The 26,746-nt window shown below is 43.8% G+C and overlaps 1 protein-coding gene across 1 annotated transcript in view; it reads right to left on the bottom strand.

Moving 5' to 3' along the window:
- The window catches only part of LOC105565027 (epithelial discoidin domain-containing receptor 1-like), a 168,342-nt gene that overhangs the window by 30,165 nt on the left and 111,431 nt on the right, over positions 1-26,746 (bottom strand). The window contains exons 5-7 of the mRNA XM_012017844.1: positions 21,541-21,688; positions 20,372-20,676; positions 9,573-9,780 (exon numbers count right to left, since the gene is read on the bottom strand). Of these exons, the coding sequence (XP_011873234.1) occupies positions 9,573-9,780; positions 20,372-20,676; positions 21,541-21,688 (661 nt within the window). The remainder of the gene's footprint in view (positions 1-9,572; positions 9,781-20,371; positions 20,677-21,540; positions 21,689-26,746) is intronic.

Raw genomic sequence — 26,746 nt, 5'->3', positions numbered from 1 at the left:
GTGTGCCGCACTCGGCAAAGATTTTTCAGTCGCGAATAAAGGTATTTTATAGCGCTCGTATTTGTGGAATATCAACATTCTCTTCGCAAAATTAGTAAAAATTTTAAACAAGCATCACTACGATATCGTACATTGACAATTGATATTTGTAAAACATAATGTCGCATCGAATATATAATATAACAAAATATAATATTATATTGTCTAAAACATTTATTTTACCATTGATTTAAGAAAGCCTGTTACTAATTTACTTTCGTTTACAAATTTTGAATATGAGGAAAGGCATTTAAGATACCGGAAAAATTGCACTTTCAAATTGATTGTCAGAAAAGAGACAGAAATACGTGTAATTTTACAAATTCACCTCGACATGTCGAGGAGATAATTTGCGATTAGTTTTCCGTTACGTTTGGAATGGGGAAAAAATGAAAAAAATCAGACGAAATTTTGCATCGAATCATCCGATAAGCGTGCTGTTTTACCTCGAATAAATATTTTTCAAAGCATGTTGTAAAAGCTCGCACGATATCGACTATCCGTTTAATTATAGCATCATGTCGTCTCGCGATTAATCCATCAACAAAACAAAACAAACCAAAAGTTTTATATAAAAAGAGAAAGAGAGAGAGAGAGAGATGCATTTTTATACTACTTGGAGATTGTATTTGACCAGATTTATGATTGGCTTAAGGCCGAATAGGACTAGGGATTGCCGACTCGGATTGGATCGGAATTGGCGATTGACGATTGTCTTCTAGCCAATGAGAGCGAAACAGCCAACGATTTAATCGACTCTCATTGTCTGAAAGACAATCGCCAGTCCCAGTCTAGTCCGAGTCGATGATTGCTGGTCTGATTCGGCTTTTAGGATGTTAGCCGATTGCGACAGGTGTGGATCGGCAAATTACGCGAATCTTGCGCACAAAAATATCGTCCAAGAATACGCGACAAAATTGATTTTCTTTCTTTTCATGTTTTCCTAACGAGAATAGAAAATTGAACAAGGGTAGAGGGGCAGGGAAAATCCGAGGCCGACTTTGTCGTCGTCGGCATCGCACGCGCGTTCGCGTCTCTTTTGCCTCGCAGCTTAGCCGAGCGTGGGGATTCGACGATGACAGGACATGGACGTCGACGACGACGCGGTGCACGTGCAAATGCGCGCGGTGCGACGCGAAGCTACGCAGACGCAGCTGACGCTGCAACGTCAAACGCAACTAATGCGCGTCTTGATCTCGTGGCCGGTAAGCCTCGGCTATGCCGCGCCATGCCGCGCCATGCCGCCGGCATCGCTCCGCTGCTGTTTTAACCCCGTTGATTCACCGTTCAAAATGGAGCCGCAGCGGCGAAGCTCGACTCCGCTCGTGACCTCGTTCCGGATTCCGGAGACCTTAATCGCGGCGCGACGATCTCGTGGGACAAGCTCGATTGTCCAGCGAGATCACCGTCGGTGTTTCGATCACGTCAGATGTCAGCGGCAATCGGCCGCCGCTTTACGTTCGCTCGTGCCTCTGGCTCCGCTTTATATTTTATTCCTCCGGCATCGGATAACCGCGTTGGTCAGAGCATTGTTTTTCGGCCGCCGCCGCGTGGGCACGCGTGACGATTGGTTAAATAACGCGCGGCACGATATGGCGATTGTCAGTAGGTCAATATTTTCGAAACTCGCCGTTCACGAGATAATCCTTAAAGTCGCGCGATATCTACTGCCGCGACAGCGTTTCCTCCGCACGCGGAGAGTGTGAGGATATATTCGTGAAAGCGTAAATCGAGAGGTAACATTTTAGGAATTAGATAAGCGTAGCTAATATATTCGAGAACAATAAAATGAAATAAGAGCGGACGTGGAAACTGGATATTGCGCGTTAAAGGATTGAAAACAGCCCCCCCCCCTCTCCCCAATGTTGTTTTCCGATAAACAGCGCGATCGATAAGCCGGATGGTTGCAATGATTCGTCTGTTTAAAAATAAGCACGGTCGGCTCCGCGCTCGGCTGGTCGTTATCGGTTGCCACGGTACTTTGGTCTACAAAGCCGCACAAGAACGCCGAATAATTACGCGGTAATAATCCCCGTCCGATAAGGATAAATTAACTTCGCCAGGAGCGCCGCGGCCCTTTACGCGGAGAACGGCGCAGTCCATGAGGATAATATTAACGAGCCAAGTTTAAGTACATTTTTCGCGTCGCTCCTGCCTTTGTCAATTAATAATCGACTACCTGGAGGAGAGCGCTTTAAGTTAGCCGGATGAGGGAGAGTTACCCCCCCCCCCCCCGATATAACGCTCCGAGCAACGAAACGCGGGACGTAAGAGCCCGTGATATATCGGGACAGAGGGGACATGATATTTAGAATATTTAAGAAACCTCCGGTATGAACGATCGTTAGCGGTGAATCATTTTTACAACGGGCTGAATAATCGGGACGGAGGAAGCGGAAAACGACGTGGCGCGCACGGGAGGGAGAGGAAAGAAGGAGAAAAGGAAACGGTGACTTTGGCTCCACGGAAATCCATGGCCAGTCTCCTCGTATTTCTTTGTCCAATTATGTCTGTCGACATTAGAGAGAGAGAGAGAGAAAGAGGGAGGGAGGGGCGGGTTGGCGATGGGGTTGGAAATCCTTGCAGGACCTGTGCGAAGAGGAAGAGGCCGCGGGAGGTGCATCCATTATCTTCTCTCCTCCGACTGCATCCGGAGATGCATCCATTATCTATCTTTCTCAGAGCGGAATCGGACGATATATATATCACTCGCCGGTAAATTGCGAGAAAATATACGAACGATGGTCGATAAACTTTTAACGAGTTCCTTTTGTGTCGGGCGCGACGGCCGCGTGAATATCTATAAGTCTCGTGGATCGCGGATCCGATTTGAAAGTCCTCGTTGACTCTTCCGTAAAGAGGGTCATTCATCAGATGCTCGTGGCATAAAATATTTGCAGGTTGAAACACATTTCTCCCCTTCCCACGAATTGACGGGAAAACACGATTTACTTGATAATTGTAGTGTAATGTAATTTTTTTTTATGTAATCTAACATCTCGGGAAATATTTTATATTATTCTGTATTTGGAATTGTCGGGGGAAAAATGTCGCTTCAAATGCGTGTAAGGAATATTAATACAATTGCTCACGCTTAGCCGTTGCTGCTTACGTGATCAAAGTGCGTCATGATGTCAACCACGATGCTGCATGCACGTTTCAACGCGGAAGAAATTGCGATATCAGGGTAATCACGGAAAAGTCTCGTCATTCTCGTACGAGAAACGGATATAGCATTACGGTACACCCTACATCTTTCGTAATGTCGTTTCGCAGCCGTGCTGCGGGCATTCGTTTGAAATATCATAATGACATGCTACCGGAACCCTTCCCTTCCGACCTTGTGAAAATCTCCACAAGGGAACTCGAAATCCCACCCAGGAATATGATTTCCTCCCTCGCGGACACGAGTCGTAATTTGCAAACATCCGTCACGGGGCGGTCATACTCGTGGGATGTGTCGTTAGCCTGTATCATTTTTCTTCGTCTTCCGCTGCCTCCCGCCCGACCCTGTCTGTCCCGCAGCCCAGCTCTTTCCGAGCTACGTCCTTTTCATAAATGAACGGGGCGATTCGACGCACATGCGATTTCACGCTGCGTACACGAGAGAGAAAGAGAGGGGGGGGGGGGGATTCGCACGAAATTATCCAACGAACGAGGCTGGCTCCGAGGGTGGTCCACGGTTGTCGTCTAACAAAGATACCACGAGCAAACTGTTGAAACGAAGATTGAACGAGGCGCGATTACGATGGATCGCCGCATCGAACGCGCAGAATCGGCGACTCGCCGAACTCGTGAGATGCATCGATTCCGTAAATCTTTAAAGCTGTAGCTCGGAAAAATAGAAATTACATTAGAATATCGAATCTCCAAGGAAACCAATAATCTGGATATTTTGCGGCGTTGCAAAACCACGAAAAAAATCGTTTTAACGCTACAACAGCATCAAGATGTCATATGTAAAATGTAATGTTTACAAAAGTTCCTGAGATTGTAATCACGTTGTTAGCAACTATGCAAGTTTGCTCTTCTCTCGGTAAAGAACTTGCTCGATTCTTACATTAATTAACGAATTTTGTGCAATATTCTTCTCGTGACATCAATGCTATTCATCTATATACAGCAACCCGCTCTGAAAGACGCATATTTCGATGGCATATTGTAACGCGCAAGGCGCACGAACATTATGAATGTACCAGGGGCAAAGAGTTTCAGATTCCCTCGCTCGGTTTATGTGATCTTGTTGGCAAATCCGCTTGACAAACAACCCTCTATACGCGAATATCTTCAACGAGAGCGGGATGCTCTCTCGTGGAAGCTGCCTAGTTGCATCATTATCGAGTAATAGCTCATAGTTATCTATGAGTACATCCCGTCGGAAGCGTACGAGTTTCTTCCGTGAAACTCCGCTTCTTCCGAGGCTGTTGTCAACCGATACTTTGAACAACGGATGTTGTTTGTAGCCGGACGTTCCTCGATCATTATCGATAATTCGGCTTTCAATTACAACCATAATTCCAGAATATTGTATTTGCGTGTCCACTATTAAATGTCGAGCGAGAGAAAAAGAGAAAATAGAATCGAATCTTTATTTATTAAACGCTCTGGAACAAGTCAGCTAAAGCGTTACGAGCTACACAGAAAAACTAATTACGAGCGAGAAAGAACTTTTGTATAATCAACAATTTGAATGTAGAAAAAAGTATAATAAAAAATTGGGATGTAGAAAAATGTATGGAATATAAGAACAAAGATAATGTACAGGAAGATGTTGCAGATTACAATTGACTAATTACAACACCCTACTAGGATGTGAAAGTACTAATTAGATCTTAAGACGAGGGTGCATGAGTACAACAGTATTGTAACGGAACATCAATTGAAGAGAGAGCGAGGGGGGGGGGTGATTCCTGTTTCCTTTGTGTTTATAGATACACGAGATTTATTGCTATCAAGCACAGTCGATGACAATTCGCGATTGCGAAGTGTAACTAAATTAATATTGATTGTCCGTCTGTTCGTTATCGCGACGAGCTTGCGTTATTTATTTGTTTCCCGCACGGCGGTCTCGGCAAGTTTCTTCTTAATTATAAAGCGATTTCTGTTGTAGGCAAACAACGCGGTGTACAGTAGTCTAACACGCGCGTCTCTAGGATCGATCGATAATTAAATTATCGTAATGACCGCGCCGGCAACTGCCGAATGGCATTTTGCATGTTAACCTCGTTGTTCTTATTGCGATTTGCAATGCATTTTATGCGCCCGCGAAAGCGTCGTCTGGCATGCATTTTTGCATATATCCTTTGACGTGGAAAAAGAGTGCGGAGCAGAAGGAAACGGGCAAAGAGTTTCGTGCCCGCTTTATGATCTCGTCGCTACGTCGCTAAGTCCCCTCGACAAACGACCCTTTGTACGTAAATACCTTGAATAAGAGCGGGGATGTTCTTATCTCCCATTAGTTCGTCGCGTAATTTCTCATTACAATGCGAAGATTACGGTTTCCTCAGAATTTCTGAATTTTAGTCACCTTCTCTCCCTCGGTTAATTTTACTTCCGCTCGAAAAATGCCATTAGTACGCAATCTCTTTAGACATATTATTTATATATAGTATAAATATATATTACGTGCGAGTAGAATTCTCCTGATTAACGAGCGCTCTTATTTCGGGAAGACTCAGACAGGCGAAGAAAAGCATCTTCTTTCGACGGTTGTATCAATCTGGATTTCTTGCCCTCGCAATCACATTATTCGTAATTTATTCTAGAGCAAAATCTTTTTCCCCAACAGAGTAAAAGTTCCGCGGACTTGGTGGACCGTTTAAAATGGATTAGATCAAGCTCGCACATTGTCGTTACGTTGTCCATACACACAGTCACGCAGTGAGCAACCCATCTCGGGGCTCATAATTAGTAATCGAATCATTTGGATTGTTCGTAACACTCTATGCTGGGAAAAATTTTGACCTTTTCTTTGTAGTTAAGCAACTTAACATTTCGGTTAGCGCCTCTTAAGTAAAAATTATCTTCGCGTCACTGAATATCGACAGAACTAATTAAGAGATTCTTGGACATCGATATAGAATAGCTAATTGCGATTTTTAGTTACGCGGGGTAAAATTCGTAAAAGAGTTACGAACAATCCAAATAATTCCATTACTAATTGTGGGCCCCAAAATGGGTTGCTGACTGTCTTTTTTTTCCCAGACCAGAGAATTCCACGCGCGAATGGGACGGAAAAGGCGAGCTCCGTGTCATTAGTGGCCGGTCATAAATGGAGGTTTTCGGCGATATAAAAGCCGTTAAAGTTACCCCTGTCACGAACGATGTATCGGATTTTCGCGTCGAAAATTTCGTACCGTCATTGCCGTTCGATGACTTGCTCACCTGCGCGAAAGCTTCCCGTGCGTTTCCGCGCAAAAGCCCTTCTTTTGTCAGGGGAAATTGAGGGGTGACTTAAAAGGATGAGGGATGATCGCGATCTCCCAGCTTTGTGTCGCGTTTCCGCCGCGCGCGTTTTCTATGTATCATAATACGCGGCATCGCTCGTAGAATTACCGTAGGTACGCGTTTTTATAGATCAGATTCGACAAACGGTGCTTCGGCAATGCGTTTTTACAAATCGGATTCAGCGAACGGCGCTTTGGCAATTTTTCCACGTATATTTATCACATCTATATCGTTTTAGTACGACAATTTACGCTACTGCACTATTTATTGAATTGAATTGCATTTTAATTGATTGTAATTGAATTTGTTGCCGCAAAATTAGATACAGTGAAAGGGTACGTAACGATTGAGAGATCGCAAGCGAAAGGTGTGGCACCGACAGAAGTTGTCGCTACAAAGCCTACCTGCAGAAATTAGGTAGAGGAAAGTCCCCGTATTATGAGATAGGATCCTAATAGCGGGGTTTCTGTTCAATTAATAGGCATCGTCAGTTAATTCCACCATGAATTTATTACCCTTGGAGCGAAACCTGTTTAGTGGAAAATTCATTGTCAGATTGTGTAATCGTTGCGAAAACAAGATTTGTAATTAAATTTGGGTGTTGAAAATCTGCTGTCTCATGATAGAGGACTTTCCTCTGTAAAATGAAGATTGGAGCAAGTGTATAAGACCAAAAACGCTACGCATAGAATATCACATATATATAAGTTAATGTGATGAGAAACATACATCGAGAGCGTATTGATCATTGATTCGTAGGGTTCAAAACTATTTATATACACGTACCGAGATTGTCTCAAGAATCGGATGCCGAGCCGCGCGGAATAAAATTCACGCTCGCGGAATAAATTTCACCTGAATTGCTAAATTGGATCGCGAATGTATCGAATATCAAATCGAGCTTTAAGTTTCATTTATTGAACCGTGTCTTTCTAGATTGATTTCGATAGAGTTTTTCAGCGGGGTTATAAATATGACTGGTAAATGCGGACTTTTAGTCGCGGCCGTTTGTTCCGTTCGTTCGCGGGGAGACTTTGCTTTTTTCACAAAAAGTGCCTTGTGACCGAGAGACTCGAAGGGACAGGGGATGAGTTGGCGGTTTCGCGGCGTAATTGCTTGGTGACCCAGCAGTGGATATTATTTTCTTTTACATTTTGCGACTTCTCAATTGGCGAATGTAAGTGATATGTAAATTGATACCGAGTGCGCAGTTCGCTCATATTCAATTATTTCAAAGGTAGAAATATCATGACCCGATTGCCTTGTTTTAACAGTTTCACTCCCGCGGTTCTATTATTCAAGCTGCCCCAGAATTTCACTTTGAGATCGTTTGGGACAATGAGCGACGTATTATATATGCATTGTTACACGCGATGGTTTTGCGATGTTGTTCCACAATGCTGACATTATTGCGCAAACAGACGGCTGCTACGCGATCTCTACGTGGCGCAATTTAGGATTTGTCGTCCCCCGCACTCCTGCTACTCCACATCCTGATTATAAGTCCTTTTTATTCGGCAGTCGCGCTGTAAATGCGAATGAACTCCTCGTAAGATGCGATTCCTATCGAATCCGTGTTAAATCAGACGGAATGCGAGAACGGTGGAACGAGGCGAAAGTCGCTTTCGCAGAATCGCGCGCACTCGATATGGAAACATATCCTGCGATTTATATCTACTCTGATAAAGCGCCGTCCCTCTGTCTAACGTTCACGCGCGGCATTTCCTCCTCTCCCCCATTCGGAAGCCGATCGCGAGGAGGAGGAGGAGTAGGGAAGTCGATTTCTATCAAGCGAACGACAAATCGAATCACGGTCGATTTTTCCGTACGCACCATGTCAAAACCGGAGAGACGCCGCGTAAGGAGGCACGATATAGATTATTTGCACGCTTCACTCTCTCCTCCTCTCGCTCGCGTGCTCTCTCTCCACCCCCGAAAGAGCACCGTCCGCTTTGAAATCGCTGCCTGGCAGATATACGATAAGCCATTGTCAATTACCGCACGTATCGGTTTAAATCAACTTGGAGATTTATTTTTTCGATGATTGACAGGGGGAGGGGGCGGCAATCGGTAGCGAAGCGAGGCAGCAAAGACGGAGAGGGGAGAGGGTTACGGTGGTTCGGCTGTGCCGAATTGGAATGAAATGGCAGAATCGCAAAGAGAAATACATTCCACATCGGCCGTCCCTTCCCGACTACGGTGAAGGCTTGTATCACGAAACGATTTCGCGTCACGAGCAGAAATTTTCGTCCCTAGAATTTCCGCCCGCGCGGCGATGCGACGTCCCGCGGCCCTTTTTTCCCCCCCGGCCATTGTTTTTCGTCCGTTATAGCGCGCGGATCAGCGCGTGGAAATATATCCTCGTTCGAGGGTTTTAATGTATTCCGGAATTTCGACCGGCACGTCCTGCTGGGAGCTGTCACGGCACGGACGGACGAGAGATGATAGATTCAGTGAAATTAAATGACGGGTCGCGGCGTCTCTTTTTGACTCGGTCATTCTTCCTCCCCCGCGCGCTCGTGAAACATCGAACGAATAAATTTCTATTGCCCTAGTTGCCCCGATCACGATTATGGAGATTTCGAAACATTGAATTTAAACTGTACGTTTGTATCAAACGTTGGCGCGCGTGAGCGGACTGCGGAAATAAAGTTTCATAAATTCCTTAAGGGCAAACTTGGCTCGTTTTTGCTGACTTTGCGCTCAAAGGTAATGCACAATTTTCTAAATTGGTACGCGTCTTACGTTTTGACGATTTCATTAGACGTTATTATTTCTTCCTTAAAACTAGAAAGACGGAAAATTATCGCCCCTTTAAAAAGGTTTTCTTGTATTTAGAGACAGCGAGGGAGAATTGTTGTTTTTTTTTTAAGAGAAAAGTTTCATCTTTCTCTATGTAATATTAATCCTCTTCAATATTGAAATTAAACTCTTGTAAAAACAAAGATTCCACAACCGATGAGAAATTGTTTAATAACCGTGGCTGTTTCGAATACGTTTATCGCAAAGACCTGCAGGGAAAGGTGCCGTGTACTGGTATTTTTATGAAAAACGAGCAATATATATTTCACAATTAATTGTCTCACCAGAATCGAAGGTTACTTCGCTGACCATGATCCACCGATCCGAGAAATGGAGCCTCAGCTTAACGAATTTTCCAACTCGGTGATGAAGCTTGATCGTGATGTTCCGAGAAGTCTCGAAGATCTTGTCTTCCATGTACGTGTAGGTGATGGGCTCGCCTATGTAGTACTTGCCGCCAATACTAAAGAGTATGTCGATTTGCGAAAACACCTGTAAACCGAAGAAACACATTGAAAATCACTCGGCGTTGTTGCAATTATTCTGAGCGTGAATGAATATGTGAAACTGTACACGGGGAGAATTTTCTCTTAAAATTTACCCTGAAAATCACGTAATCGTGGGATAACATGGCATTTTGAAGACCTTTATCAAAGTTTCCTGAAACTTTACCATACATTCTACTAGTAAAATGTACAAACTTCAGGATAAACTTTAAGAAAAAAATCTCCCCCAAGGCCAAACTCTCAAAAAATTCTGTCTGCGAGAGAATTTTCTCTTACAATTTACTCTGAAAATCACGTAATCGTGGGACAACATAGCATTTTGAAGACCTTTATGAGAGCTTCTTGAAATTTTACTATACATTCTACTAGTAAAATGTATGCCAAGTATAATTACTAGTAGAATGTATGATACAATTTGAAAAAACTCTCATAAAATCCTTCGAGATGCCGTGTTGTCCCACGATTACATGATCTTCAGGACAAAGAGTTTTCTCTTAAAATTTACCTTGGAAGTCATGTAATCGTAGGACAAGTGGCACAAGTGGCACTTTGAAGAACTGTATGAGAGTTTTTTTGAAATCTTACCATACATTTTACTAATAAAATGTATACCGAGTATAATTACTAGTAGAATGTATGGTAAACTTTCAAAAGACTTGTAAAATTCTTCGAGATATCGTGTTGTCCCACGATTACATGATTTCCAGGACAAACTTTAAGGAAAAATTGTCTCCGTGTACGCGAGCAGTTGTGCTACGCGTTCAGTAACGTAGCTGCAGTTGATCGAAAGAATTGTTTATTAATAAATAACCTGGGTGACGGTACGGATTGCACACAGTGAATAAGCCGGCTCCGGAGAAATTTATCATACGTATTACGCGCGTGAGTGTCTCGTCGGCGTGAAAGGGGAAGCGCAGTACACATATTTCGCAACGGCAAAATTCCTATTCCGCCTCTCCGGGCTGCTTTTTCACCTCCTGAACAACCGCATCGCATGCCCGTAAATTTTTGACCGCGGATAGCATTTTTCAGGGCTGACTACTTTTCGTGGTCGTAAATTCACGGACGACGACCTGACAGGAAAGGAATTTCGTCGTCACGGAATGCCGGGCCCTTACTCGCTGCTCCCCGAGCAGCAAAATTGGGGTCGATGGAGATCGCGCCGTAAAATCCGCGCCCACCCGCGATCGATTCATATATTGATCGTCGAATTTGTGTGATTAACTGCGACCGCGTCGCAGTCGCCTCGCGAGGGGGGAAAAAATGATTTCTGCTACGGTTAAGCGGGTAGCTCGGGCTGATATGAAATAAAACGGATTACGCCAGTGGATATTAGGTAAAATGGATGCCGTGTGCACCGCGCGACGTTGATGGATAGAGCCTCGACTCGAAAACCTCACCGCTCGAAGAAGATTTACCGACAAAGTAGAGTGCGGATCGTTCTCGCGCGCGCGCACGGTAGCATCACGAAAGGCCGTTATACTTTTGAGAACGTTATAAAAGTTTAATGTGTCCCTAAAGTTCGATGGAGTATATGATCTGACCATAAATCAACTATTATCCGCGGTATTATCCGCGGTCGCGCGAGCTTTTTTGTTAACGCAAGTGTATCGAGATTGCATCCATACAATGTACTTTCGCTCTTTCTTACCCTCGCGTTGCTTATTTCTTTCATTATCTTGCCACAACAGTCGACGCAAAAATATCATTTTTCGCGCCGACGCGCGAATCGTAATCCGCTGCTCGTGAACGTGGCGGGAAGTAAGAGTGCCGATCCGTTTTTCTTCGCCAAGAGTATCCGCGCGCACGAAATCGGATTCCGCGACGTAAATGCCGGTGTCCGGAGGCGCAGCGCGATTGTCTAAACGGTATCGCATGCGAGTGCTTTCGCGTCGAGTGCGCCAAGTGCCTGTTGAATATTCGTAAGTCACGGTCCATTTGAAATTCCGAATATCCGGCAACGACGGCGGCGGCGGCGGCGGCGGCGACGCGATGGATAATCTGGAATTCCGTAAGTTTCGATTAATGTTGAATAATTCCCGGGGGTGGTTCTTAAGTGGACGCTGGACTCCGGTTGCCGCTGCAAGCACGCCCGCGGATGCCTTTCCGCCGTCTCGGCTTACGCCGAGTCTTGGCGGACCCGAGTAATTTGTCGAGGAATCCTGTGTGCGCCCGTATTCCGCCCCGGAATTGCAACGGGGGATAATGTCATATCGCGATAAAGTTGATTGTCAAGGAACACGGCGCGGCGCAGCCACATGTAACAGCTTGCGAGCGTCGGCCCTATAAAAGTTAGGGAATTACCGAGTTACCGAGTTTGCGAGCGATAAAGCAAGTTGCCGTTGTAGTCGCTTTGGGCGAATGTATCTAATAATAAGGATACAGTTTTCCCTACAAAAATCTTTATGCCTCAGCGAAACGTCTCATGTTATTCGACGTTCGCGTAACGCAGTTTCAGTGCGAGGTTCAGAGAGGGGAAAAAAACGAGAAATTTTAGGAAACTGAACAATGATATACCGATGTAATCGGAAAACAATGGGACCTGCGATTTTCGACCGCGGTCGCGTATCTGCGGTACAAAATCTACGGAATCTTGATTCACTATAACGCTATTAGCTCCGCGCAGACGCGCGAGATAATAAAGCGCCGGCGAATTCCTCCGCGACGTCTGTATCTTCTCGTTTTCGTATTTTACACGTTCGATAGTGCGGCCGCGCCGGAGAACCCGGAATACATTTCCAATGATGCGGCAGACAGGGAGAGAGTCGGCCTATCAGATTCGGTTATCCTAATCCGCGTCATGTAAATCCAATTTCCAGAGGTTTATCTCGCGGCAGTGGCAGCCGGGAGCGATATACCGTGCGGCGGGAAGACGCGAGAGATTCGATAGTAACAGCAGGTAGTATCGACATGTCGATGCTACCTTGCGCGCGGTGGGCGCGTAGGTGGTGCATGAAGATAGGTCGCCATAAAACTCGTTTGAGCTTTTCGTGCTTTACGTCCAAAGTCACTGGAGAGGATATAATATAGTTCTAACGCATGCATGCGTGAATAGACAGCAATGGTTCACACGCGGAGAGAAAATCTTCTTAAAACTTACCCTGAAAATCATGTAATCGTGAGACTACGTGGCATTTCGAAGAATTTTCTGTGACTTTTTTTCACATTTTACCATACATTTTACGAGTAATTGTACTTGTAGTTAGTGTACATTTTCCTAGTAAAATGTATGGTAAAATTGCAAGGAACTCCCATACAATTCTTCAAAATGCCATGTTGTCTCGAGATAACATGATTTTCAGGGTAAACTTTAAGAGAAAATTCTCTGCGTGTAGAATTGTTGCTGCCAACATAAACTACACGGAGAGAATTTTCTTTTAAAATTGATCCTGAAAATCGTGGGACAACGTGGCATTTCGAAGAATTTTGTGTAAGAATTTTTTGGAATTTTACCATACATTTTACGAGTAATTATACTCACATTAGTGTACATTTTACTAGTAAAATGTATGGTAAAATTTCAAAAAAACTTCCGTACAGTTCTTCAAAATTCCATGTTGTCTCGAGACAACATGATTTTTAAGGTAAACTTTAAGAGAAAATTCTCTGCGTGTAGAAATGTTGCTGCCAACATAAACTACACGGAGAGAAATTTCTTTTAAAATTTATCCTGAAAATCGTGGGACAACGTGGTATTTCGAAGAATTTTATGAAAGTTTTTTGAAATTGTATTCTTATAGGAGAATGTATAGTAAAATTTCAAACAACTCTCACATAAAATTGTTCGAAATGCCATGTTGTTCCACGATTGCGTGATTTTCAGGATAAACTTTAAGAAAAAATTCTATGCGCGTACGCAGACCGGCACGTAAAACGAGACGCATTTATTGAAGCACGTTAAAGAGCGCTGCAAATGTGAGCATTCGCGAAAAAAGAGAATAACATGAATGCGCACTCGTTTTACAAAAAGCCAGAGTACTTATAACTTTATTTAGACAACAAAATATGTAATAAATGAAACAGTATCGATACGAATTTAACAATTAATTAGAGAAGATGGCATTTTCGATGGCCAGGAGACGGGAACGAATATAATTTAACGTTAGAGCGTTTCACGTACGGACTGTAGACGCAGCTCTCGAAAAACGAGGTAGCGCACCGTATTAAAAAGATTTCTGGAATAATTATGACAGCGCGTATACATTCCATTTCGTTCCATTAGCCGACCATGGAGTTTTATTCATTACGTTGAATAGGTAACGCGCTTTTCGTTCGACCAAATACGTTATACCGGAGGGAGTGTCCGTCAGCAAAATTGAAACGGATTCGAAAGAGGAAAGAGCATTCCTAAATAAAATCGGCACGCCGTACGTGCGGAAGACCGTTACATCGACCTGGGCGCGCAATCACGCGAATTTATGCACTTTGACGAGGCGGCACTTTCACGCAAATGAGAGAAAGAGAGAGAGAGAGGGATATTTTCCTACTAGCCGGTCGGAACATCAGACAACGAGAGGATCTCAGCTCTGAACGTCCCGCTTCTCTTATTCTCTCTACCGGCATGGCACGAGTAACGCGGGTAAATTCATTTTTCGCAAATAAGCAGATTCGTCTCCCCTTTGCGCTTATTACATTACGACGCGTGCGGGGCGCACTCCAGAAAATTACCTGACTCCAGAGTGATCCGCGCGTGCTATTTCGAACGGATTTCCAGCCCCGCCGGCGAAGCCTGTTTTGATGGCTGGCTCGAGTATCGCGGTTCATTATCGCTCCTGGCGGGCATGTTTCATCGGATTGCTCCGCCGAAGGGGAAAACGTTATTTGGGTACCAAAGATGCGCCAGCGGAGAGACGGTGAACGTGAGTCGAGAGCCCAAAAGAGAGAAAGAGAGTGACCGGCGTTGCCAAGAGCTCGGGTTTATAAGCTCGTCGCCGGTATATAAAACCGACCAGCGTGTAAGGGAATTCGAAGGGCGATGATCGGGTGTTAGGTGCCGGCTACGTCGAGGCCACGACCACGAAGGGGGTTGCAACGCGGCCGTTTTGGAGGACCGCTGACCGCTGCATCAAAGACCGGGCGCATTTATGGCGCGCCGCCAGTGCGCCGGCCGTGTAACGGTGAGCGTAATGCTTGTATAAGGGACTTTGTAATTATTGGGTTTAATCGAAGGTTCCGTTCCATTTTTCAGCGCGCCCCGATTATCCGAATTGGTTATCGAAAACCCATTAGTATACGCTCGCGCGACGATCAGGCGGGCGTTTTTATCGCTCCCTTCTTCCTGTTTTTTTTTTCGCTGCGAAGGATCCGAATGCGCCGCTCATAAATTCAGTAATAATTCTTCCGTGTATCAATGCCCGAGCGTTTAGTATTCTCGCAAACGAGCTCTCCTGAATAAAATACTGACTCGCGAGCGCGCATCGCCTTACACCTCGCGTCTCGCCGCGTATTATGCAAGAAGTCTGTTGGTATTCCGCCCTTAATATTCCTGTGTAATATATATTTTTCTATTTTCCCGGTTTCTTCTCCTGTATCGTTACACTCAAAAAAATAATGATATTGCAACTGCAGCAACAAGTTTCTAGGTACTAAAAAATAACTGAGATACACAAATGAATAGCCAATACTACGAGCTCGCATATGCTTTGTATTTAATCGATTTAAATAACAGAAACAGAATTTCCATCCTAACTGTTAGCGCATGTTAGGAAGAAAGTCTTTCTGTGACCCATCCATTATAACGTTTGATTGTCGTACATAAAACAGTTATATTCCTTACAAAGATTGTACGAGCTCTATGGTACTGACATTCATTTTTATCCAATGTGAATGATCAATATTTAGTTGTGAAACCTAAACTTTCCCGAAAGTATTACTAGAATGTTACCGTTAAAAATTTTGCAGGCTACAAACAATTTTCTAATAGATACAAAATAGCGATATATTTTTGTTGCGACACCTAGAAATCTATCCGCGTAAAATATTTTTTTTAGTAATACACGGGGAGAATTTTCTTTTAAAATTTACCCTAAAAATCTTGTAATCGTGGGGACAACATGGCATCCCGAAGAATTTTGCATGCATTCTACTAGTAAAATGTATAATTATCAGTAAAATGTACGGCAAAGTTTCCAAAAACTCTAATAAAATTTTTGGAAACGTCAGTGTTGGCCTACAACCTTGCTTTAAGTAAGCTGTAAGCCTTAAGCCGTAAAAAATTAACCAATCACAGGCATTTATTCCCCTCGCTCTCACCTGTGATTGGTTAATTTCTTACGGCTTAAGGCTCACAGCTTACTTAAAGCAAGGTTGTAGACCAACACTCATGTTGTCCCATGATTACGTGATTTTCAGGAAGAAATTTTGAAGAGAAAATTCTCTCAGTGTACGAATCATGCGAATACTTATTCGTCGCGTTCGCGATACGCCGTACCGTAAACGCCCCGATTCCGATTCGTCGTTACAGTACACCGCGTATACGTCGCCACGTAGCTCGGATTATTATATAAAGTATATAATCAATTTATGGTCCATCTCGTACGTGCACGTTTTTACGTCACCGGGCGTGCGCGCGCCGCGCGCGCGCGCGCGCGATAAGGGATACCGCTCGCGGTATTCGCGAGCGAATTTCAACGCGTGGCTACATTCTAATTTACGTTTAACAGGCTATTAAAGTTTATATACATTCGGTGGGAATCTGGGGTGAAGTTGAATCGTAATACGAATACTACGGGGGCGTGTTTGGGAGGGTGATCACTGAACCCAGCATCAAAGAGCTATACCGGGGCGTTTATACCGGATTGCTCGCCGCGCGGCTGTATTTGCGCTTTGTGCAAGATATTCACCGTTCGCGAACCAGTTTGCGAATGCGTGCGCACGCATGGCTACGTGCCCCCCGCGTAGGATTTTTCACGGGCGCCAAAAATTTTTTTCGATTTTTCGCGGCAATTGTTTCGTCAACGGCCGCTACGGCCGGATGTGTACGGCTCTTCTGGGGAAAAAAATAACACACACGGGCACCCGGCGGTGTCAGTAGCGCAAAACTAACGGGAGCACGTCCCTGTTTGAAGGACCTGCGCTTAACGACGTACTCGAAACACTGCAGATCGAAGTTCGTTATCGTTTAGATTGCTGGATCAAAGAGCGCTTTCATTTACAATTTTCCATACACGGAAGCGACGCTGCGTTTCTCTCCGTGTAATATTCACTTGCGCTCGCGGTTTTTTCCGCTACGCAGTGTCGGCTGTTCTGTTTTTTTTGCGCCCAATTTTTCGAAACGCCGATTAGGAAATTATTTGCGTATAAGACGCAGGCGCAGCGGCTATTCACATTAATCGGCAGAGACCCATACATCGAAGGGAAGGAGGCTCTTAGCCGAAAAAAAATTGTAATATAAATTCACGATTTACGAAAAATAATAATGAGGGAATTTTTATGAAACGAACTAATATTAAATATTTCCCCGCCGCATAAATTAATAATAGCCGAATTTTTTGCATAATACGCAGCATTACGGCGTAATCTCTTTTCTCCCCCGCGATTTCAGCGCGGAAGAATTATTCGGGGGCAATTTTACTCGGATCAAAATTCGGCGCTTCCGTTTCTGACAACGTTCAATAATCTCCCATGCATATTTCACCGCACGCGCCGTCGAGCCTCTAAACGAACTGTAGCATATGACAGAATACGCGCGCGTGTTTAAAGCGGATTTATCTCGGATACAATGAAACATGCAATACGTGCGGTATGGATTGCGTCGCCGCGGAGATCTCGGAGTTTTCATATTTTCGGTATGACATCATTGGATGATCGTTGCAACACATGATTGCCGATAACGAACGATAGTGCATTACAGGCATCGGCGAATCCCGCCTCTCCCTTTTGTCCCGTTCTCGCTTCGACTTGCATCTCCTCGCCCGTAATGATGGGTATCGTTTCCACTCTCGCATTGTTGCGCGCTATCTCCCAATACAATCGAGGCATCAAATTGTAACGAGGAAAAGCGCATTGCGACGCTTCGGTGTAATAAAACACGCGTGTCCGCACGTAAGTCGCCGCGGGCTGCGAACGCCACAATCCTATCGAGTCGTCAGATCGTGGGACGACGCGGCGGGGTCGCGATTTGCGGCCATGGCACACACACAAACGAAAATTACACAGCGAGGGTCGAATTATAACTCGGCGCTAGCGAGGAATTTCTCTTTATAAGCCGCCCGCCGCGAACTCATTTCCGCGGCTGCAACGCGCTGAATCACGGATATGGCGAATGATGCGAAAAGTTTCCTACCTGCCTCTCAAGGCGCATCCGGGAATTGTTTTTCTTCCGTCAAGTATCTCTGCTCGAATTTTCCGTCTTCCCGTTAAGTTCCGCGGGTAAAAGTTGAAATTACGAAACAGGGGTTACGAGCCCCGGGTACGACGGGCGTAAGATTCGCCCCGCGGAGAAATTCCGCATCTATCGCGAATCACGACGGTAACGTTGGTATTCGCAATCAGCGAGATAACTTATTATGGTCCCGCGCGTTTAGGGCAGCGCGATTTATGTGTTACGTTGAACTTATCATATCAAAATCATTCCGGGAATATCAGCGTTTTCGGTGTTTGAATTCCAGGCTGGAGCAACGTATGTCGCTGCAACGTGTGCACGGATTCCCCATTGAGATTCGCAAGATTCCTCGTGAAATAACGCGGCTAATAGCCGACTCGGTGCGATCATCGCGCCGAGACCGTGGTGGCAGATATCAAACTGCCGGAATTGCTGCGCCACGGTGTATTGATATTCAACGGGCGTCTGCCTGATAAAGCGTCGAGTGGAATATTCAATCAAGCGTGGCGGCGAAGGGGGTGAGCGCGGATGCGGGGGCAGGGAGTGCATCTTGCCGACCAGATGCCGCGCGACGACTAAGGTAGACGAGATGACGGTAAAAGGTGGAGAGGATCACGAAGAACCGTGGATGGCGAGCTGTGTTGATCGACGCTGCTTGCGCATTCCTGGCGAGGACTAAGGAATAACGTCGCTAAAGCGAAGGTAAACGATTCCTCGGCGTCAACGAGTTCACGAGGGGAGTCCTTGGCTGGAAGAAAGTAACTCGATATAGAAGCGGCGCGTGCTCCGTTCTGATCGCGTGGATTCTTCAGCTTCTTCCGGGGTATTACCCGCGCGGAATCGCGACGAGCGGCCCGAGAGATTAGACGTGTGTTTAAAGCGAAGTGTATCTCGCCCGGGAGAGAGATCCACTCGACGCTTTTCTGCCTGATGTACCTCGGCTTTTAATGCGGGCCTACCGCGCGTTAATCTTTCAGTAGAAAGGGGATTTACGTCGTATATTTCTGCTTCTATTATATTACGGTAACAATGTGTTATTGTTGAGCGGTTGTACATTTGCTTTGCGTTCAAGCGACTCGGTACGAACGTAACGAGTTGCGTAACTCACTCAAGATTGGCCTTGCGATCGCAACACCTATACATGATACGCAGATACCTATTTTTTTTTATGGAGACTCACGAGAGTTAAGCCAACGGCAGAGCCAATCGGGATTTAGCCTTAAGTCACCTCATCTAAAACTCTGCATCCTTATTGGTTCTCGTAAGCAATACGGTAGGAAAAATAGTGTCCCGCTGCACGGAGAGAATTTTCCTTTAAAATTTATCCTGAAAATATTGTAATCGTTGGACAACACGGCATTTAAAATAATTTTATGAGTTTTTAAATTTTATCATGCATTTCACTAGCAATTATAATTAGCATACATTTTACTAGTGTGATGTATGATACACTTAAAAAAAACTCTTATAAAGTTCTTCAAAATGCCACGTTGTTCCACGATTATACGATTTTCAGGGTAAACTTTAAGAGAAAATTCCCTCCGTGTGGCTTTAATCATGAGAAAGGGGCTACTTTCAGCTTAACATACATATTAATTTCATGACAACTTTTGTTTCGCGATCTCTACGCTATTCTCTTCATTAGGTATTTTGATTTTTTTATATAATTTTCATACAGTTGTTTCATACAATTCATGACTTTATATTATAATTGTTTTAAATTTATTTATATTATTTTTCCTTGTTATCTTTGCTCACTGAAGACCCGAATACGAGTCGAAACGTTTGAATTAAAGGAGAAATTGTTTGGGAGGAGAAGTCTCCTTCCCTTACCGATTTCATATTTCCTTATATTTCCTTAAATTTTATTACAATTATATCCTTAGAAATAAAGATATTCATTATCTTTAACAACTTTAGTATTTTCTTTACCATATCTGGCCTTTTTAATAATACAGAGAATTTATTGCGAAAAATATTACCTCAGCTAGAGTTTGAACCCGGACTTCCCTACTCTCACAATTCAACCACTAAGACGCTCGCCTAGAGAGTAGGGAAGTCCAGGTTCAAACGCTGGCTGAGGTAATATTTTTCGCAATAAATTTTCTGTATTATTAAAAATGCCAGATATGGTCAAGGAAACACTCAAGTTGTTGATTCCTGCTGGCGACATTGAAGTATATAGTCTTATTAGTTGATTCGTAATTTTTGTTTTGTTTTAAAAACTAAAATGTATCGCTCATAGTGTACGAACCTGGACGCCTCGAGTGAATTCGTTATTGCAGTAGATATGGACGGCGGAGAATTCCCTGACTTTGTCGAACTCGAACTTGATCTCGACCGGTTGGCCGCGGCTATCGTTCCTCCAGCCCACCCATCCCTGGGCGCGATCGTTATCGTAGTACATTTTGAAATTATCAGGCCCCGTTCTACCGTCCGTCAGTTGACCCAGGCCACGGCGCAGCTCGCCGTCCCAGTGCCCGTCGTAGGTCGCGTCGAAGAATTCCCATCCGTTGCCCCTCTTATCGCCCTGGGGCATCGAGTAGGACACCACGCCGTCTGCGGGAGGAAAAGTCAAGATACGTTGTTGACCCTCCTGACTGACGATACTGTCTTCGATTTCTTTGGGAGCAAATCACGCGACCTTTCTCATTTCTTTATGCCAGGTATATGTAGAGTGTACATTAATGCAAATAAATCTCAACTTTATACGACCTTTTCAATTAAATTCTTAACACCTAGCGGCATGAAATATAAACTAAAATTCGTGGATATTAAATTAGCGATACTTGGAGTTTATTCATTTTTAAAAAATCACGCGGATATGTTCAAAAATATAATAAAAATGTGTCTATTATTAAAAATAAAATATTTATTATCGTTATTTATATTATATTGATAACGTTATTAAAAATATCTATTATTAAAATGAAAATATATCTATTTGATGGAACATGAAATGAAATTTTATACGTGTTTATAGAAGGGCAACATTTTCCATTTAACGTGCGACGTCTATAATTCATTTTAAGAAGTTGTAAAATAACTCACGCGTAACGCGTTGCGTTAAGCATTAAAATTTCGCAGAAAGTGGGAGGTTAATAGTTTTCTGCCATTTTAAATTCATATTTGATCGCTTAAGCTACTTACGAAACAAACTGCTCGTACGAGCGCGTTTGTGCGTCTGTCGAGTGACTTTATAGTTTAACACGCGTACTAATGATTCACCGCATTTCCGACATTGAGAGCACCCATTCGACGCCCGTAGCTAATTCGATTTCCGGGCGAAAACGGAATTATACGAGCAAGATTTTGAAAAGCAAATTTGCTCTGGGCACGCTGGTATCAGGGTTAATGGACAGTCCGGCGGGTGTACCGGTCCGCGGCAAGTTTCACGAAAATTGGCGAGTGCAAACAGCTTACCGCTCCAGTAACACCCGTAGAGCTCGACCCGCATGCAAACCGTCCGTCTGTGATAGCTGTAGGGTAGAAAACGGATCTTGCTCGCCCACAGAGGCGGCTCCAGCTCGTGCTTGGACTCCAAATACGTGTTCGTGTTACCCTGTATTACCTGAAAGCACAGAAAGCGTCAGTTCAAGTGCAGGACAATTTCAGTTTTCGGTCCGGCGCGGCGTTTGAGCTTCACCAGACCGCTCGGCGCGGGTCTCATTAGCTCTCTCTTTCCGCGATGGTGTTACATTAACTTCGGACAGTCGGATATTCGAGCACGTGCGCCATCGCCCGTTCCACCGCGCTCTCCGTACCGCCCATGTCGGACGATGCCGATGTACGAGTGGCTCGTGGACGCGAAACACCGGACTTTTATATGCACCAACAGTTTGCGAGATAAGAATTTCTAATATACCGTACATTTTCGAGCTGATAGCTGTAACTTGAACGCGGTATCTTATGCATACGTAAAAGGAAAGAAGTCGATAAACTGTCTCGGTACAACTCGGTGGGAATCTTCATCAAGTGCCATCCAAATTTCGCCACGTTAATGAATTTATCACGTCCCTTGCAAGTCTACGCGCAACGTCCTCGCGTGTCGTCGATCGGACAGTCCGGCAGGTCGGAAAAAGCATCGGATGCGTTACTTTATATCCCGTTCGGAACGTCACGATTGTCTGGCAGTAGCCGATGACATTTATATCGTCTGGACAATGCCTGCGCTTCAGCAGCGCGAAATGCCGTTCCCCTCTGCTTCTCCAGACTTGGATATGTCCTGTCATAGAATGGACATCGCGTTCCACGGGATCAGACGGGGGCTAAGGACTAATTTCACCCTACATTCCACCGCATTAGGTCCGACAGAGACGCGCGGACCAAGAGAGACAGGGAGACAGAGACAGACAGACAGAGAGAGGGGAGCCAACACGGATGGCAGATCGAGAAGGGACGAAGGGTTCGCGAGCAAGGGGGCGCGAGCGGGAGAGTAACGGAGGACGAGAGAGGGTTGAGTTAAACGTCCGCCGTCCGCATTCCCTGATCCCCGTCGAGGCAGCGAACGTGTTGCCGTCGTTGACGACGTCTCTCTCTCCTCGAGCGTGCTGGGGCGACGGTGCAATATTGATTCCACGTTGTGGGTTTATGAATAAAATAAGCGGTTTATCCGACGGCGGTGTGTAGGGTGGTGTACGGTGTACAGAGGGTTGCGGGGCGCGCGGGCGAGTGGCACGGTCCCACGGGATCACGCGAAGTGGCGTTGCCCATGGTGAGTAGATAGCCAGGTACGCTTATATACATAGGTACATGTGGTGCGCGCGTACACGTACACGTATATGCCGGGTTAGCTGTGGTACATATTATACTGGGTGTATCGGAAGATATGCGTTTTCTCTCCTGTAATTATAAACTCGCCGACGAACTCGTCGACGTCTCTTCGGCGCGGATCTCACGGCGGTTGTTAATTATACTGGACATTGAGAATTCAGCGACCCAAGTAGAAATAGATCGATCGTATTATCGGGGTGTAACAGAATCTTAATTTTCAGCTTGGTCACTGGGTTGTTTAACGATAAAGATTCAAGCGTTCGGACAACAGAAATCTAGTTTATTCTTTTGGTTAAAAAAAAACGCAATTTCAAATTGATCGAATAGTCTTTAAGGAGAAAGAAATATACAACTTATTGCGTAAATGGCGTAATTAGTGTGCATAGGTAAATCTGTGAACGTGTGGACGTACGACGTTTCGTTCTGTAGCGACGAGCTCGCGACAGAATTGCGCGACAAAACGTTTCACGGCGGACGCAACGCATTCTGCGCACGTCTCCGAACATACGTTCCGTGCCTTCAGCCACCTTCTTTTCGGTGCACCCATGCGCCGACCTGTACTACTGTACCACTGTTGACGTGCCCGCCGTGCGGGACCCTATGTCAAGATACCCTAAGCGTGGTCCTTCGGGACGTCCTTATGGGTTTAGTACCGCTATATATCGCAGGCTAAGCAACTGACCTACTTTCACCCTGTTCGCATATCGACTCGGACTTTATTTCCTATTTCCGAGCCCTTGCTCTCCTCCACTCGCAATTGCTACCTTTCAAATGACGTTTCTATGGCTCTACAATTTTTTGGAAAACTCTATTCGCCCCGAATCGCTGGCGTGTAACCAGCCCGACCTGCTCTCGGCACACATGTAGCGGAGTTCAATTACCAAGACGTAAAAAGCGTTTCTCGGGGTTCTCACTGGCAACCTTCGCTTCCACCCACCAGGTCCGCGCTCCCTCCAGAAACAGACACTTCGAAAGTACTCCCAAGGGCGCGCCCTTACCTCCTTACCAACGGATAGCTTACTGCACCCTGGGTGAAAAACTCTTCGTGTCCGGGGGTCGATTCTTTCTCATTTTATGGCAACCAGGGACCTATTTCAGCCGCGCGTTATGTTGCTGCCGGTTTTCACAGCAGGGTAGCGACAAGATCTTGCGCCCTTGGCAACTGTCTACAAACTACATGTTTGCAGAATGGACAGAGTATATGAACGTGTGTATTTTTGTAACAGCTTGATAACTAAAAAATAATGCCGATAACGATTGTGGATTATCTCGACGATACGAAACGTCAAAAGTTAGATTAAAATTAATTCGTTTGTCGGTACTGTTACTTTTGTTGCACCTAGGTACATGAAAAGCTAAACTGATCAATAAGAAATATGGCGAAATAGTTTGGATATTGACAAAATATGTGTTTGGCAATATTATCAATCATGAAATTAACTGAACTGCGACAAACTTAATTATAATAATATTAAATACATATATAATATCTGTCATTCTCGTTTTATATCGTACTATTAATTTGCATTAGATTGTTGATTCATGAGCGTAATTATCATTTTCACGAGCTATTAATCATCTAATCATCATATGTAAATCGTCGAATTAAATGCGCCTCACCCTGGCGTCATTACACAAATGCACGATGATTCATGATATGTATACGTAGAACGTTGGCGCCATGATATTTATATACATTATTTAAAGAGCCGTTTGCGAAATAAGCAATTATTATCTGAATTGCGAGAAGAGTTCCAAAAGTTTAGCTATAATTTATACATTGTAAGCATTTGCAATAATCAGCGGGCAATTTTCGACACAACTGGCATCAATTTATTATTACAATTTATTTTCTCTTTACTAGATGACTAATTAATAATTTTAATCTTTTACATGTTGTTGCATTTGCAGTATTGTTACTTGAAAAGGACCTGAAGTAAAGTCAAAACGTAATAAAATTTGCCAGTTGGGCTGACAATAAGTTCACCGTTTTAATTATTATTAGAAATGACAGATTGCTACGTTTCGACCATACAAGTTGTGGTCCTTTTCTCTCACGATAAAATATAAAACTTACGTATCCTAAATTAATAGTTCAGAATTAGGTGAGGTAACATATTTAGTATAAAGACTATATCAGAAGAAGCGGGCTTACACATGAATTTGCAATAATATCTACATACCCTTCCATCTAATTTCCTGCTACTTCCATTTTCACCCTTCGTTGCTGCATGTACCTTGCTACGTGTCCATGAAAGTCAAGTGGTAAGTAATGATTATAGGTACGTACTATCGACCTGTAATAGTCTCGGGGAATGTCTGAGACCTTGTACCACGGGAATACGCGTATTTAATGTCACATTGTATCGTCATGTACAGACTTATAGACAATAATTCGTAAATTTTGTGCACTCACGTAATAAATAATATTCCCTTTGAAAAATATAATTACACTCGTCCAATAATTTACGAGATGCTTTTTATACGCGGAGTTTTTTTACGTGCTAAATAATCCTCCGTGTACGCGGTACATCTCAATTTTACGCAATTCCATTTTACGAAAATGTATCTTTGAAAGAGGCACACTGATAACGAAACCGAAGTAGAAATTCCAAATGTTTATAGCGATGAGGAAAGTAACTTCGAATCAATTGCAAAGAAAAAGTTGATTAATTCGGAGTACCGACAACGACGAAGAATAAAAATTAAAGGCTGGCTTCTGATCCATTTTGCGTTATGTTCAGAAACTATCTTTCTTCAGATGCCGTTTTCGAGCAAAATTTTATGAAGAAAAACAGATTTTTTGGGGCAGAATTTCAAGACAAACAACTCTTACTCAAATATTTTTTCGTCTGCATTCGTTTTTGAAAACTCCGACAAAACTTTTTCGAGAGTATTTTTACCCCTTTAAAAAATTAAGCAACAGAAGTGGAGGGGTCGAGTCTTTAGTAATCAGAGAACCATTTTGATTAATTCTAGGCAAAATATCGCTATTATTAAAAAAGTTCTAATCCCCTTTTTCTATCGTGCTTGGACAATATGGGAATTTGGCTACTTTGACTTCCCGTATCTATAAAATTATCTCTGTGCTCAACTTTATCTCAAACATTGTTTCTAAGATCAATGTCCCATTACTTAGCATTGTTTGACACATATTTTGACTCCAATTTCGAGCTAATAAAACAGGCTAAAAAAACGTGTGTTTTGGGAATCACTCTTTGCTTTTCTAAACTTTTATTATTATTATTGTGTAAATATATGAAATAAATGTTATTTTACAATATACACGGGCTTCTCTTACGTATTTTTTTTTAATACCGGCAAATTCAATTTACGCGATTTTCAACCACATAAAAAAATATCATGTGAAACGAATATTGCGTGTAAATCAAAGAATATGTAGGTATATGTGTGTGTGTGTAAAAAATATAATTACATATGCACACACTAGTACGACTATAAAAGAATATATAACTAATATTCAACTATTTTTAACGTTATGAATTATTCTCAAATTGATAATCGTGATAAACTACGATCACTGATAAAATACGGAATCGTTAGTATATAGTAAAATGTACAAGGGTGCGAGCATTTAGACGGAACGTAAGATGCTTTTCTATGTCAGGATTAAGGAACGTCGACGGAACAGAAAATGAAAACAGCGGGCCATTTTGCAAACGAATGACAACCGGATGACGTGACCGAGCACGAGATGGGACATCTGTCGGCTCTTATACGTCTATCGCGTTGCACGGCGCGGCGCGCGTTGCAAAATTATGCAGCTGGCACTTTCTCGAGACAGAAGCAAGTGCACAGCGATGGAAATGGGCGTACACAATGTAAAAGAGTCAAG

Source organism: Vollenhovia emeryi, unplaced genomic scaffold (assembly GCF_000949405.1).
Source record: "Vollenhovia emeryi isolate VEMERY1.0 unplaced genomic scaffold, V.emery_V1.0 DF939156.1, whole genome shotgun sequence".
NCBI lineage: Eukaryota > Metazoa > Arthropoda > Insecta > Hymenoptera > Formicidae > Vollenhovia > Vollenhovia emeryi.
Note: the sequence above shows the minus strand (reverse complement) of the source record. Positions and strands in the feature narration are given on the sequence as shown.